This window comes from Hyperolius riggenbachi, chromosome 3 (assembly GCF_040937935.1).
Source record: "Hyperolius riggenbachi isolate aHypRig1 chromosome 3, aHypRig1.pri, whole genome shotgun sequence".
NCBI classification, from domain to species: Eukaryota; Metazoa; Chordata; class Amphibia; order Anura; family Hyperoliidae; genus Hyperolius; species Hyperolius riggenbachi.
The window spans coordinates 491,189,144-491,206,133 of NC_090648.1; the positions used below are offsets into that span (position 1 = coordinate 491,189,144).

Genomic DNA, 16,990 nt, shown 5'->3' on the forward strand with positions numbered 1-16,990 from the left:
TGTATACGGCCACCGCGAGCCGTCCATAATAGAATTAAACAGGATTCCATTAGCGGCCTAAGAGAGGCGCGTAAGAGGTTCAATGGCAGCTAATCTCCTCCATGCTTCATTAGCGCCGGCGGACGCTCTTCAGAAGACGCTCGTGTCACTGATGGCTGTTTGAAGAACAATCATCATCAGCACATGCCCAGCCGGCGACATTTCTCCCCGCCATACACGCCTCCTCTTCACGTCGAGAGCTCAGGTACTCAAGGCTCTAATGAGGTGTGCGCTCGCCTTCCGTGATTAGTCCGCAGAGCGTCGCGTTACGGTCAGAGCGGAGTCTGCTGAAAGACGGGATCGCAGTATACCGACACTTCACATTGCGGTCAGCTGTCCCCGACTGATCGATCGATTCCCGATAATGACAAATATGCTTTGTGTGGTTCACTGTCCAAAGCCTTCCTCTGCAGATGGAAAGCGATAGCCAGTGGTGTAACTACAAATCAGGGGGCCCCCAGCAAAACATTGATGGGGGCCCCAAAGTTAACAAACTTGTTCCTTTGCCTCCCCCCTTGGTGACCTTGACCGCCTTAGGGCCCATCTCGCAAGGTCATAAAACAAGTGCGGACATCATGATATTCACACCCATAACAAGTGTAGCCACAAAAGCACCTGATCTGAAGTACAGTCCCCTGTATCAGAGGAAGGGAGGGTTAGTAGTTGGGCCTCCACAGCTCTGCCCCCCTCCCCCCCCCCCCCCCGCAATCACAGGTGCTGCTCCCCTCTAGTTACACCCCTGGCTATAGCCCAAATAAGACAGGGACCACACACTCCGCGCAACAATCATGTGCGCTTTCACAGAATGGGCTGGATTCACTAAACCGTGATAACTCAAATGTCACACCTTATCAAAGATATCACACCTTATCAAAGATCACACTTTGTCAGAGTTAACACGCCTTATCAGAGTAGCACAACGAGCGCTACAAACCTGCAGGGGCTCAGGGCAGGACGAGTGCCATTGGCAATTAGCAGGAATAAGTTTGTAGCGCTCGCTATGCTACTCTGATAAGGCGTGTTAACCCTAAGGTGTGATATCTTTGCTAAGGTGTGATATTTGAGTTATCACGGTGTTAGTTGAATCAAGCCCAATGTGACATGTAATTATTCTCTGTGGAACCCGCTGCTTTTTTGCTATTTATCTTTGGCGATTTCCGTGTATTAAAAAAAAAAATTTTTTTTGAGTCCCTGCAGATTTTGTATTTTTCCAAAATCGTGATGCCAGACATAATGTATTTCAATGCATTATGTGATTGACTATTCTTTTTTTTTTTTTTTTATTGGTGGGGGGGGGGGGTGTACATTTTTTCAGCAGTTCCTGCTCTTATCGTGTGTAATGTGCAATTTGTGTTTCAATGAAAGTTGATGGAAACGCAGGATGGAATTTTTGCACAAAAAATCATGTGCAGGTTTGATGTTAATTGGATACATTTTCATTGGTATTCACAGAAACCTCAAACAAAAAATTGTACACAAACACAAACTGCAAAACTGCAAAACTGCGCAGGAAAACAAATCCCTAAAAAATTGCAATGATGGCTTTATAGGTAGAGTCAAATAACAGCTTCTTATATCTCTGGGGCCCCACCAGTGGCTGACACCCCCTCGCCCTGCTGTAGGTTCGCCCTCCTAGGGATTAGGCTGCAGGTTCGCCCTCCTAGGGATTAGGCTGCCCCCAGCTTAACGTTTCCAGACATGGTATGAATGTGGAAGGCAGAGTGGGAGTCTGTGGCGTTGGCGGGCAGAGTGGGAGTCTGTGGCGTTGGCGGGCAGAGTGGGAGTCTGTGGCGTTGGCGGGCAGAGTGGGAGTCTGTGGCGTTGGCGGGCAGAGTGGGAGTCTGTGGCGTTGGCGGGCAGAGTGGGAGTCTGTGGCGTTGGCGGGCAGAGTGGGAGTCTGTGGCGTTGGCGGGCAGAGTGGGAGTCTGTGGCGTTGGCGGGCAGAGTGGGAGTCGGTGGCGTTGGCGGGCAGAGTGGGAGTCTGTGGCGTTGGCGGGCAGAGTGGGAGTCTGTGGCGTTGGCGGGCAGAGTGGGAGTCTGTGGCGTTGGCGGGCAGAGTGGGAGTCTGTGGCGTTGGCGGGCAGAGTGGGAGTCTGTGGCGTTGGCGGGCAGAGTGGGAGTCTGTGGCGTTGGCGGGGGCAGAGTGGGAGTCGGTGGCGTTGGCGGGCAGAGTGGGAGTCGGTGGCGTTGGCGGGCAGAGTGGGAGTCGGTGGCGTTGGCGGGCAGAGTGGGAGTCTGTGGCGTTGGCGGGCAGAGTGGGAGTCTGTGGCGTTGGCGGGCAGAGTGGGAGTCTGTGGCGTTGGCGGGCAGAGTGGGAGTCGGTGGCGTTGGCGGGCAGAGTGGGAGTCGGTGGCGTTGGCGGGCAGAGTGGGAGTCGGTGTCGTTGGCGGGCAGAGTGGGAGTCGGTGGTATTGGCGGGGGCAGAGTGGGAGTCTGTGGCATTGGCGGGCAGAGTGGGAGTCTGTGGCGTTGGCGGGCAGAGTGGGAGTCGGTGGCGTTGGCAGGCAGAGTGGAAGTCGGTGGCGTTGGCGGGCCGCGGGCAGAGTGTGAGTCTGTGGTGTTGGAGGGCAGAGTGGGAGTCTGTGGCGTTGACGGGCAGAGTGGGAGTCTGTGGCGTTGACGGGCAGAGTGGGAGTCTGTGGCGTTGACGGGCAGAGTGGGAGTCTGTGGCGTTGACGGGCAGAGTGGGAGTCTGTGGCGTTGACGGGCAGAGTGGGAGTCTGTGGCGTTGACGGGCAGAGTGGGAGTCTGTGGCGTTGACGGGCAGAGTGGGAGTCTGTGGCGTTGACGGGCAGAGTGGGAGTCTGTGGCGTTGACGGGCAGAGTGGGAGTCTGTGGCGTTGACGGGCAGAGTGGGAGTCTGTGGCGTTGACGGGCAGAGTGGGAGTCTGTGGCGTTGACGGGCAGAGTGGGAGTCTGTGGCGTTGACGGGCAGAGTGGGAGTCTGTGGCGTTGACGGGCAGAGTGGGAGTCTGTGGCGTTGACGGGCAGAGTGGGAGTCTGTGGCGTTGACGGGCAGAGTGGGAGTCTGTGGCGTTGGGCAGAGTGGGAGTCTGTGGCAGAGTGGGAGTCGGTGGCGTTGGGCAGAGTGGGAGTCGGTGGCGTTGGCGGGCAGAGTGGGAGTCGGTGGCGTTGGCGGGCAGAGTGAGAGTCGGTGGCGTTGGCGGGCAGAGTGGGAGTCGGTGGCGTTGGCGGGCAGAGTGGGAGTCGGTGGCGTTGGCGGGCAGAGTGGGAGTCGGTGGCGTTGGCGGGCAGAGTGGGAGTCGGTGGCGTTGGCGGGCAGAGTGGGAGTCGGTGGCGTTGGCAGGCAGAGTTGGAGTCTATGGCATTAGCGGACCGCGGGCCGCGGGCAGAGTGGGAGTCTGTGGCGTTGGGCAGAGTGGGAGTCTGTGGCGTTGGGCAGAGTGGGAGTCTGTGGCGTTGGGCAGAGTGGGAGTCTGTGGCGTTGGGCAGAGTGGGAGTCTGTGGCGTTGGGCAGAGTGGGAGTCTGTGGCGTTGGGCAGAGTGGGAGTCTGTGGCGTTGGGCAGAGTGGGAGTCTGTGGCGTTGGGCAGAGTGGGAGTCTGTGGCGTTGGGCAGAGTGGGAGTCTGTGGCGGCGGGCAGAGTGGGAGTCTGTGGCGTTGGGCAGAGTGGGAGTCTGTGGCGTTGGGCAGAGTGGGAGTCTGTGGCGTTGGGCAGAGTGGGAGTCTGTGGCGTTAGCAGGTGTGCCAAGTTTGCTACCTTAGTCACGAGGTCCCTGGAAACTGAGAGCTGAAATAACGGGTTCTTTCCAGCAAATGGTAGAGAAGTCATTCTGACAATACTTTAGTGTAGATGCGGCTATAAATCTCACCAGACAATTAGAGGAATGATATTAGCCATTCCCCATGTGACACATTAAAGTCATTAGCTTTATAATCGCACAGGCGGAACTGCGTTACTAAGGCAGAGCGTAGTGCAGGAAAACGACATAAACAGATAAAGCATCATTTTCACTCCGCATAATGGGCCTTTCTATAGATCTTAAGAACAACCCAGGGTGAAAATAACATAAATCAGCTGAGTGCAAATACCGTCCCATAAAACAACACTTTTCCATCGGCAGCGTCGCAATCCGAAAATCCAATCAAACCCTTAATTGTCGCATTCCACAAATCATGAAAGTGCTGTGAGGGCTGTTTCACACCAAAAAGAGCAATTTATTTTGGAGTAATTTTCAATCGATTTGGTCGGAAATGATTTTTAAGCGATTTCCCCCCCCCACACACACACACACACACACACACACACACACACAGCCCCCCCCCCCCCCCATGCAGTGTGGAACCCGCCCCTCATCTCCTGAAATTGCAATCGCAAGTGGTGATCTCCCTATCCACAGGCACCTTCCCCTCAGACTTCAAGCAGGTCACTGTACTACCCATGCTCAAGAAACCCTCCCTCGACCCCTCGCTACCCTCCAACTACCGCCCGATCTCCCTCCTCCCCTTTCCCTCAAAACTCCTTGAGCGTCTGATTCACAAACGTCTGACCCAGTACCTCAATGCCAACTCACTACTAGACCCACTACAATCTGGATTTCGGCCTGCCCACTCAACCGAAACGGCTCTCACCAAAGTGGTCAATGACCTTGCCTTAGCTAAAGCTGAAGGTACATACTCCATTCTCCTCCTCCTTGACCTTTCAGCAGCTTTTGATACAGTAGATCATCCCCTACTCCTCCAGTCCCTCGGTCCATGGGCATTCACGATCTCGCCCTGACCTGGCTTTCATCCTACCTCTCCAACTGCTCCTTCACGACCTCCTTCAATGAGTCCTCGTCCACCCCCAACCACCTCTCAGTGGGAGTCCCCCAAGGCTCGGTCCTTGGCCCCCTACTGTTCTCCCTGTACACATCCTCCATTGGCAAGGTTATCTCCTCCATGGGTTTTAACTATCATCTGTATGCAGATGACACCCAAATCTACCTCCACACCCCTGAAATATCCACCACTACCATGGACAAGGTCTCCTCCTGCCTATATGCCATCTCCTCCTGGATGTCCGCTAGGTTCCTGAAACTAAATCTAGACAAAACAGAATTTATGATCTTCCCACCCCAGTCATCCCTGGGCCTCCCAGATGTGCATGTCACTGTTAACCACACTACCAATCGCCCTACCTCTCAAGCCCGCTCTCTGGGTGTCACCCTGGACTCCGCACTCTCCTTCACTCCCCACATCCAAAACCTCACAAAGTCCTGCAACTTCCACCTTCGTAACATCTGTAAGATTCACCCTTTCCTGACCTCTGCCACCACCAAACTCCTCATCCATGCCCTCATGATTTCCTGCCTCGTCTACTGCAATGCCCTTCTGTCTGGTCTCCCTATGACCCGAATAGCCCCACTGCAGTCCATCATGAATGCGGCAGCCAGAATTATCCACTCCTCCCATCGCCCCCCCCCCCCCCCCCCCCCCCCCCCCGTGAATCCCTCCACTGTCTTCCTATCCAGTCCAGAATCAGATTCAAGATATTGAAATCCGTCCACAAAACCTGTCCAACCTACATTTCTGATCTTACTCAGAGATACACACCAAGCCGCCAGGCCCGGCCCTAGACTTTTTGCCGCCTGAGGCAATCATTAAAGAAATCGCCGTTCCCCCATACCCCCTCCCCCGTGGGTGTAAGGGGCCGCCGAGCTGGAGGGGATAGCAGGCAAGAAGGGGGTATTGGGCCTGGCGGCGGTACTGGGCCTCCTTCGCCTGGGTCCCCCGTCCTCCGCTCCCCTCCAGCTTTAAAAAGTTACGTTGCTGCAGCTATTGTAAGAGGCACGGGCGGGAATCACTCACCTTTTCCGCGTTCCAACATGCGCTCCACTGACGGCACTTCCTGTAACGCCGTCCACTCACAATACAGTAGCTGCAGCAACGTAACTTTTTAAAACTGGAGGGGAGCGGAGGACGGGGGACCCAGGCGAGGGAGGCCCAATACCGCCGCTAGGCCCAATACCCCCTTCCTGCCCGCTATCCCCTCTAGCTCGGGCGGCCCCCCACACCCACGGACGGGCAGGTGCCGCCCCCCCCCCCCCAGAAGTGCCGCCTGAGGCAAAAGTTTCACCCCGCCTCATGGGCGGGCCGGCCTTGCAAGCCGCTCACTCCGCTCCTCCAATGAACTTCGCCTGACCGTCCCCCGCATCACCCAGTCCCATGCAGCCTCCAGGACTTCTCAAGAGCCGCTCCAACACTATGGAACTCCCTACATCCACCCATTAGGACAGCCCCCTCCTTCAATACCCCCTACAACCAATTCAAACGAATCTATAAAAATTGTACGGATGTCCAAGATTACGAAATACAGTCCAAAATACTAGTTAACAAATTTAAAGAAAGAAAATACCCAAAAAAACTTATTCAAAATGCAAAACACAAAGCAAAATGCAACCAAGAACCACACATCACTCAAGACAAATCCAAGTTGGATACCACATTACGGTTCATCACTAAATATAATGTCCAACACACAGCCATTAGAGACATACTCACCCACAGATGGGAGATATTACAACAGGACCCCTTTCTATGTGAACATATCCCCAACAGACCTATAGTAACCTATCGAAGAGCACCCAACCTCCGAAATTTATTGGCTCCAAGTAAATTAAAATCCCAAAAGAAAAAGGAGGCCCTACCTGTAGGGTCCTCCGCATGCCTCAAAAAACGATGTTTAGCTTGCAATTTTATCACTACCACTGACCATATCATATCCCATAGTAACAAATTAGTATACCCCATACACAAGCATATAAATTGTGACACCAGATACGTTATTTATGTGGCCACTTGCCCGTGCTTGGTCCAATACGTAGGCCGCACCAGCCAACAATTAAAAGACAGAATAGGCCAACATAGACGGAACATCCAGAATGGATTAGCCACCCACAGTCTATCCAGACATTTTGATCAATCCCACAACAGGAATGTATCAGAAGTGTCCTTCATAGCACTGGAATCCATAAATCCTATGGCCCCTAATGCCATCCAAACACTAAAAAACAGAGAAATGTACTGGATCCAAACACTCAAAACACTCACACCCCTGGGATTGAATGAACAACTAGAAAAGACGTTCTAAATACATACCTCTCACACCCAAGCCGATATAAGACCACCACAAGCAAAAAACTCTCCCCCCCCCCCCCTCCCCCCACAACATTCCCTCCCATCCCCGTCATCCCTTTCAGAATACCCCCAGTATCATCAGATATACACACAACTGAAATACTCTATAAAGTCGCTCTTTCTTAATTATTAACTTTTAATGATTTTTAATTTTTAATTTTTAATCTCTAATTTTAATCTTAGTTCTTATCAATACTTCAGAAGTACGCATGGATATCTGTATGTATACATGTATATGTATGTGTAGGTGAAGGATTCACCTTCTTCCCCTCCCTATGGAGAAATGTGTGCATATTTATGTGTATTTTGCATTTATGTGTATATGTGCATGTACAACTTATATGTATATATAGTTTTTTCAGGCATCTTATTTTTCATGCACTCTTATTTCCTTAGGCTCCTTTATATCTCTTTGGGCCCATTTTTTACTATTTTTTCTAAAGTACTTGTATCTGTTTTTCCTATGTACACCCCACCCTGAATATACTACCACCTATAGTGTGTTCTACCTGTCAGCAAGGGGTCAAAACCACAGACAGGACGAAATTTCACTAATGGTATATTACATTATGTCCAGACCACATAGCGTTTCAGATATTAGTGGCAGTGTAGAGCTCCCCGTTATACCACATTGAACTATGTTTTTTTTATATATATATATATGTATTGTATGAGGAATGGCCACATATACATTGGCATTACATGCCTGCTAGAATAGCAGGTGTGATAACGTACAGCACATGGTGGTTCCATATGTGCATGGATACCATACAGCATAATTTGCATGCATATGTGTGAAAAAAGATAGAATATTGAGACCACACCCCTCCTATCACTGCTGGTTCAGCGCATATCCTGATTCTCGCCTGAACTAGTACACCCTTTGATGCGTTCCCATCTCACACGGTGTGAGAGGGAAGCGCTCCTTGCCCACAGTAAAGATGAAAAACGTCCCCTTTGCCCACACATTACGCACTTCCGCATGGACGTGCGCTCCATCAGCAGGTCGCGTAGCATAGGCTACAGCTGACAACACTCCGCCCCTCAAGAGTACGTCACCTACCCCCTCCTCAGGAGGGTTATAATTCAGTTGCGGTGATGGCGCCAAACCACAGCGGAGGCGCCACTCGTGATCACGCAGCATCACTGGTAAGTCCCTGCTTTATTCCCTCAACGTGACAGCACCATCCCAGACCACCTCCGTCCGTGCACCACCTTCGTTTCTTGCACTTTCTGCTGAGGACTTGTATACACCTCTCTCAAAGGACCCACACCTTTTACACCTTAGACACATAGCGGAAACCCAGGTTATACAGCAGATGGGTATATATACAGCGGATGGGTTACAACAGCATGTACCCACACATACAGGGGGACCCCCCACCCCTAAAACAAGGGCCCCGTTACAACTTCAGCTCATATAGGCTGGTGCGTGGATGTATATGCGTGTATGCAGACCTGGCAGTATGGGTATACACACATATGTGCCTGTAGTGCCACATCCCCATGCCCTGATGCTCTTGCATACAATACCAACATACCCTATACCGATCAGGATGGGGGCCTGCACGCAAGTATATTGATATACTGCACAGGCTCCTATAACCCCATGCTGACCCTGCATGTATATGTATGGGTACATATAGATATAGGTATAGGTTATTCATTATAGACATGAGTCTATTTATTCTGAGGCGCCTCCTGAAACACTTTTATGACATTTTTATGTATTTATTTATGTATATATTTATTTAGAGATATTAGAGAATGCAACGTTTTTTTGATGTACACAATTTCATGCAGAATATGACATAGTTTTTGTCCATGGTTCTCATTTTATTCTATGAATCTAATTTTGCGTTCTTTTAAAACAGTAAAATTACTGTATACATTACTATTTTTATACTCTTTGTCGCTTATATCTCTGTTGTTTATATGTTTGTTTATATTTTAGTTGCTCCTGCCTGTGTGTATGTTTTTTGCCTGAGGAAGCGGACTTGGGATCCGTGAAACGCGTTGCAAAACTTATTGTTGTTTTTTCTACAAGGAGTAATAATAAATTATATGGTTTTTTATCACACCAAATTTGGTGCTGTGTTTTTTGTGAGGTGAGCAAGTCCACCATTGCTACCCACAATTTTATCATTTTAATTTGATCTTTTTATTCTTTTGGCGCCTCCTTATATTGAGTACACATTGATCCACCTGGTGGATGGGTGTTGACACCCCCTTTTTTTCCTCTACGGAGAGCGACTTCTTTAACCTGAACGAGGACAGGTCTAATCTCCTCGTCTGCGATTGAAGTGGTTGCCCCTATCGGCAACCCATACTTGTGAGTATAACTTATTTACCTACAATTGTGCCACCTAAAAACGATAATACACTATTGGGGGCTCTCGATCTCCCTTTTTTTTCTCTTCTTGTTACCTTCAAGAAGGCCCTCAAAACTCACCTTTTCACTCTCGCCTACCACCCCTCACAATTACTCTAAACCCACAGCTGAACTCTGGTCCCCTACCTCTCGTGTCCCTACCTCTCCCTCTAGATTGTAAGCCTTTGGGCAGGGTCCTCCTCCTTTTGTGTCCTACCTGATCATGCACCTCCATTACTGTGCACCCATGCTATGCATCGGAGTGAACCTAACTTGCCTAATCTCCATGCTCCATCCAAAGACTGACTAAGCATTACCTTGTACTCATACTGTGCTGTGTGATCTTGTTTTCTTGTATTCCTGTATTGTCATATTGCTGTATGTGACCCCTAAATATAGTCTGTAACCTAAATTAATGTCCAGCGCTGCGTAATATGTTGGCGCTTTATAAATACAATAAATAATAATAATAGTGGTGATCACTAGAGATGGGTCGAACTGTTTGCAAGCGAAGAGGCCATGGGAAATGACCTTGGGGTCGGTCTCCCCCACAACCCGGAAATAATTGCTCCCCGCAGGCGCAGTAGGAGTTTCCAGTGTGGAACGCTGGTGCAGTTGGCTCACATAGCGTGCATACGTACACGTACATTTGCGCGCGCACAATAGAGCCGCCGGAGACGTGCTTGAGCTTGCCGTCCTCGCTCGCAAGCCGAACCCTCCGCTACATCCTCCGCCTCATTCTCCGCCCACCAAACACCCCCTTCAGCCTCCTGCAGCTCTATTACGCGTGTGCAGACGTACGTAAGCGTACGTATGCACGCTAACTGCGCCAGCGTTCCCCAGACAGGACACTCATACTGCGCCTGCATGGTGGTAACTATCACTTGCGGGGAATCTAACAGTTTTGGGGGGGAACAGAGGTGACAATCCAGGAATCCTTTACTTGAAGAATGTCTGCAGGTAGGCAGATTTGATGATAGTGAATTTGCCTGATGACTCCTTTAGTTTTCATGACCACTGCTTGTTTAATCACATCTGTCAGAAATGTACAAGCTAAGAACCACATCTCCTTTGTTAAAAGGATGCGTCCCTCTGCCCTGCGCAGTACCTTGACTGTTGCACTAAATGCTAATTTATGTCTTTTATAAATAATTTCCTGTCTTTGTTGGTTTCTCTGCAGGTTTCCCAGGAGTGCATCAGTAACAAGATGACGCCGTCCAACCTGGGCTGCGTATTCGGGCTGAACTTGGTGTGGCCGCAGGAAGGAGTTCCGTCCATCAATGCGCTGGTTCCCGTGAATGTATTCACCGAACTTCTGATCGAATACTACCCCCAAATCTTCAGCTCCAGGACTGTGGCGGGGGAGAGGCTCCCGTGAGTGCCGCTATCTCTGCGGATTGTTTATCGGACCTTTTGCGCAAGCCAGCCGCTGATCAATCTATCGGAGTACTTCTGAGCTATACTTGCCTTTGCTGCTGCTCCCTGCTATAGGACTACTTCCGGGCTATACTTGCCTTTGCAGCTGCTCCCCAAGCCCTGACCTGCGCTCCCATCAGGCCCCCTGTACTTCCTCAAGTATTGCCCACATTTTCATTGCAAAAGCAACAGTGTATGCTTACTTTGTGCCTTTAAGCCACACCCCTTGTGTTAAGCTCCTCCCTCCATCCCACATCTGTTCTGACATTACAGTACAAAGCACTGGAGCAGGGCAGAGGTGAAGTGCGCTGTCTGCAGTATTCTGCCTCTAGAGGGTGCCACCTAATGCAACAGCTACAGACAATGTGGTGACTATGGGGTCTAGTGGGTAATGAGGGGGTCCACAGATGTCGGAGCTCACGTATTTCGAAAATACGATTGTATAAATGGAATGTATAACTGCAAAGGAAGTCATAATCATCCTGCACTGACCTGCCTGTTACTACTGCTGAAAGCCTCACCAGAGGGAGGACTGTGGGTGACAAGGGGGAGCCTCCTGCACCCCCTGCATGTTGGATGAGAATGAGAAGATATTCTCTCCCCCTCGTCACTCGGATGCAGCAGCCCCAGATGTTACAGAATTTACTCCAGCAAAGTGTATACGTTTTTATTTGTACTGAATGTTTGTTACAGGGTGTTATGAAAGTATTTTTAAAAGGGATAAAAACGGATAAAATGTTCTGATATTCTTACATTCCAAGTGTTGTCACTTTTCTTTTAGCAAATTCCTTGCTAAAAAAAATGTTTATACTCATTTTTATATAAACACTTTTTTCAGAAGTGTTATACTGTACATATGTGTGCTTATACTGTACATGTGTGTGCTTATACTGTACATGTGTGTGCTTATACTGTAAATGTGTGCTTATAATGTCCTAAAACGGAGACCTGACAAATATTACAATGTGCCTACAATTACAATGTGACGAAGCCAGAGTCCGAGATACACAGATATACGCGGGTTGCTAAGGGTTACCGCACAGTGTTTGGCAGAGCTCATCTGTGTCGGTATTCGGTAGAGCTCCTTAGAATGAGGTTATTCCAAGGTCTTCCTGGAGGTGTTGGAAGGAAGTCAGAGAGTCAGGCGGAGGCAGAGATACACTGGCAGAGAGGCATAGATAGTCAGGTGGAGGCAGAGATACCTTGGTTGTTAAGGGTTACTGCACAGTGTTTGGCAGTGCTAATCTGTGTCAGTATTCGGTGGAGCTCTTTAGAATGAGGTTATTTCCGTGTCTTCCTGCAGGTGTCGACAGGAAGTCAGAGAGTCAGGCGGAGGCAGAGATACACAGAGATTCGGTGGTTGCTCAGGGTTACCGCACAGTGTTTGGCAGAGCTCCTCTGTGGAGCTCTTTAGAATGAGGTTATTCTCATGTCTTCCTGCAGGTGTCGGGAGGAAGTCGGAGAGTCAGGCAGAGGCAGAGATGCACGACTTTCATTACAGGGAAGGAACTCATGTTTACAACATGCATTTTAAATCTAAACTCTGCAGCCTCCATCAGTGAACATATTTCCTGCGGCCGCGCGGATCACCGCCTCCTCCTCGCATGTTCTCGTGATGAATGTTGCGCCGTGGAGTTAATGTGTATACTGAGTCAATCGCTGGCAGACATGTACCTGCTGCAATCCACAAACAATGGCCTCAATTACCGCCAACTTTATGGCTTATGCAAATGTGGGCCAGCGTACAGCAAGGAGAGCAGCGCTTCAGGGCCGCGAGCTGAATGCGAAATGAGGCCCTTCCGGCGCCTCTCTGCCCATTACCGGGGGCCAGAGACCCGCTCGAGGTCATCTCCAATGCGGGATATATATTCTACGTAATTAAAGGAATTCTCCGGTCAAATTGGCCATCTATAATACGAATACTGCCTGTGTGGAGGCAGATATCACAGTGTGCGGCGTCCATGTTCTACAGCTAGATAAATCTGTGGCCGTCGGTATCCTTGTAGTGTAAATAAACAACATTTGTTTACTTTAATACTTGTGGGCCCTTTTCCACTGGCTGCGATCCGCTTAAAAAAACAGACTGCAGCAGTGTTGACGTTTTCTAGAGCGCGATGCTCATTTGCTACTAGTGCGCATCGCTAGCCCGCCCCCCCCCCTTCCCCTCTGCACGCATTGGCCGGTTTGCACAATTCTCGCCGCGATCGCCCTTTGTTCCCGACCGCTATATCGCGGCTAGTGGAAATGGAAAAGGGCCCTTAATAGTCATCTGCTGAGAGAGGAACTGTTGTGAAAATTTTAAAATACATACAAATAAGAAGTACATTTCTCCCAGAGTAAGGGAGGACTGGAAAATTTGAAAGAAGCAATTGGTCTTTCTAACAGGGACTTAGATGAATGAATGGGAACTGTTCCCATTCATTGATCTCCGGGCTAACAGGCGGCAGCATGGGAGCACACGGGCGCGCGCGCAGCAGGACAGTAGCAGCCTTTTGGATGTAGCAGCTACGTCCAAAAAGCAAAAATGATTAAAGTACACCTGAAGTGAGGGATATGAAGCCTGCCATACGTATTTCCTTTTAAACAATACTAGTTACCTGGCAGTCCTGCTGATCACTTTGGCTACTGTAGTATGAGAGTCACACACCTGAAACAAGCATGCTGCTAATCCAGTCAAACTTCAGTTAGAGCATCTGATTCGCTGGATGCTTGTTCAGGGTCTATGGCTAAAAGTATTAGAGGCAGAGGATCAGCAGGATAGCTAGGCAATCTGCATTGCTTACAAGTAAATAAATATGGCAGCCTTCATAACCCTCTCACTATCAGGTTCCCTTTAAAGAGAACCCGAGGTGGGTTTGAAGAATATTATCTGCATACAGAGGCTGGATCTGCCTATACAGCCCAGCCTCTGTTGCTATCCCAAACCCCCCTAAGGTCCCCCTGTACTCTGCAATTCCTCATAAATCACAGCCACGCTGCTGACAAACAGCTTGTCAGAGCTGGCTGTGTTTATCTCTATAGTGTCAGTCTGCTGCTCTCCCCGCCTCCTGCAGAACTCCAGTCCCCGCCTGCATCCCTTCCCTCCCTGCTGATTGGAGGGAAGGGACGGGGGCAGGGACCGGGGCTATGCAGGAGGCTGGGGAGCAGCTGAGACTGACACTACAGATGTAAACACAGCCTCACAGCACGGCTGTGATTTATGAGGGATTGCAGAGTGCAGGGGGACCTTAGTGGGGTTTGGGATAGCAACAGAGGCTGGGCTGTATAGGCAGATCCAGCCTCTGTATGCAGATAACATTCTTTAAACACACCTCGGGTTCTCTTTAAGGCTGAGTTTTCCTTTAAAACTATAAACTGTTAAAAAGAAAGGTATCTGTTTGCAGGTCTGAACAAGAAAAGCGCTTCTTCTTCAAAACCTCTGTTGAAGGTAACGCGGCCCCTTTTAAGACGTTGCCTCCAGCGGCAGCCGGGCTATCGATGCATCAAGTCCCTCATCCATAATTCAGAAAGATTTCTAGTGAAGATTGGTCTCTCGTAAGGACGCGTTTGGAATTTGCGCAACAGATAGCGGAGCTGCGCCGTCTCTCCCCCGCCGTGGCTCTGATAACCGTTCCTCTCCACAAACGATAATTGCACCGTCACAGATCTCCTCTCCGAGGCGCGTCTCCCCCGCATCAAAAGACAATTTTCAGATCATCGCATTGGCTGCGGCGATCCTGATTACATCGCAAAGCCGGGAAGAGAGGGGTCTGCGAGATATCTGCTTGCCTCCGGCCGCCAGGCTACTCTCCAGAGGGTTGGGTGGGTTGTTGTACGAGATCATTCGGTGAGCTCTTCCTGGGGGTCTCGTACAGTAACCGTGTTAGGACCCCCGCCGCCATCGAGAGGGATTTGTGGCCGGTGGGATGACGAACAATTGAGGCTTAAGCTGAAAATAAGACGTAATGCTGAGTTGCCTTTGCTTGAATCGCTCGCGTAGAAGGACATTGCATACATAGTACAATCTTTCTCATCCTGAGATACTCCAATTACCGATTCCCCTGCATGTAAACACAGGAATGAAGGCCGGCAGAGGATGGGGTGTGGCAGCCTTGTGACCGCAGCTTGGATTAGAGTTCCCAGAAGCACTAAATAAGTTATATCAGTTATTCAATTCATTTCCAAAAACAGTTTCTTGCTTTGCTTACACTCTGCTTTAGGGTGCCGATACACAGGGCCGGTTCTCTCATGAAGCAAGGTGAAACATTTGCATCAGGCACAGAGATTTCAGGGGAAGCATGTTTGTACTGTGTGTACCTTCCTGAGGAGGAATGGAGTGGCTGAGGGTGAGCAGTGTGTTCGTCACAGACTCACAGCCAACCAGTGTGCTCTTGTGTGGAGCTGCAGCATGTCATGTGAGAACATAAAATGAAGCAGAATAAATGTAGGTGCTGTGCGGTCATTCCAAATTGGGTGGGGGGCGCCTCCTCACGCGTTTGCCTCAGGCAGTAAAAAGTCTAGAACCGGCCCTGCCTATACAATACTTGATTTTTGGAATCAAGGTGGATATTGGGAGGGATATGGAGGCTGCCATATTTATTTCCTTTTAAGTAATACCAGTTGCCTGGCTGTCTTGCTGATCCTCTGCCTCTAATACTTTAGCCGTAGCCCCTGAACAAGCATGCAAATCGGGTACGCTGACTGAAGTGTGATTGGATTAACTGCATGCTTGTTTCAGGTGTGATTCATACACTACTGCAGCCAAATAGAACAGCAGGGCTGCCAGGAAACTGGTATTGTTTAAAAGGAAATAAATATGGCAGTCTCTATATTCTTTTAGCTTCAGTTGCCCTTTAAGGGCCTATTTCCACTACCACGCATTGCGAATCGGATCCGTAAAGACGCATGCGTTTTTATGCGCGTTTTTCACATGAAAATTCACGCTGCGATTTGAAAACTGCCTAGCAACAGCACATGTAAAGCAGAAAACCGGAAGACAGGCAAAAGGAAATGACGCTGTTTTGCTGGTTAAATTCTCGTTCAGAAACGCAAATTTCCGCGTTAACATGAATATATGCGGCCCCATTGACTTACATTAGCCACAATTCGCATCCAGATTGCCATGGATGCGAAAAAATGCAGCATACCATCCAGATTTTTTCCTGAACCGCATCCCATGCAAATATTCACATTGAATGGAAATAGCTCTATTCACAGATGTGTTGCACTTTGGATGCGGAAAATTACATCCAGAATCCACGTGTAGTGGAAATAGGCCCTTAGGGCTTGTTCACACCTAGAGCGTTTTGGGGATTTTTTAAGCGCCAGCGATTTTCAAAATCGCCCTAAAAGCGCTTGTGCAATGATTCGCTATGAGAGTGTTTACATATGAGTGGTTTGATTTCGATCTGCTCCCCAAAGCGCTGCCTGTACCATTTTCTGGGCGATTTGCCTATAATGGAAGCTATAGTAAATCGCAAAACGCTTTATACAGCGCAGGAAAAGGCGGTTTATAAAATCACAAAAAAATTGCTCAGCGCTTGCAAAAGTGTTGGCGATTTATAGTGTGTACATAGCCTTAGTGTCAGCTGCAGGTGTTGAAAGGATACCCGAAGTGACATGTGACATAGACATGTGTATGTACAGTGCCTAGCACACAAATACCTAGGCTGTGTTCCTTTTTTTTCTTTCTCTGCCTGAAATACAGTGGTGTGAAAAACTATTTGCCCCCTTCCTGATTTCTTATTCTTTTGCATGTTTGTCACACTTAAATGTTTCTGCTCATCAAAAACCGTTAACTATTAGTCAAAGATAACCTAATTGAACACAAAATGCAGTTTTAAATTATGGTTTTTATTATTTAGTGAGAAAAAAAACTCCAAATCTACATGGCCCTGTGTGAAAAAGTGATTGCCCCCCCCTTGTTAAAAAATAACTTAAAGGTGGTTTATTACACCTGAGTTCAATTTCTGTAGTTACCCCCAGGCCTGATTACTGCCACACCTGTTTCAATCAAGAAATCACTTAAATAGGAGCTATCTGACAC

At 49.2% G+C, this 16,990-nt stretch overlaps 2 protein-coding genes across 3 annotated transcripts in view; one reads left to right on the forward strand and one right to left on the reverse strand.

The window, feature by feature from the left end:
* LOC137560789 (uncharacterized) overlaps window positions 1-11,719 on the forward strand; it is a 308,947-nt gene extending 297,228 nt beyond the window's left edge. The window contains exon 24 of the mRNA XM_068271931.1: window positions 10,729-11,719. Coding sequence (XP_068128032.1) covers window positions 10,729-10,927 — 199 coding nt within the window. The 3' untranslated portion in view covers window positions 10,928-11,719. The remainder of the gene's footprint in view (window positions 1-10,728) is intronic.
* The window catches only part of PHF21B (PHD finger protein 21B), a 553,372-nt gene that overhangs the window by 350,800 nt on the left and 185,582 nt on the right, over window positions 1-16,990 (reverse strand). The gene's annotated exons all lie outside the window — the stretch shown is intronic.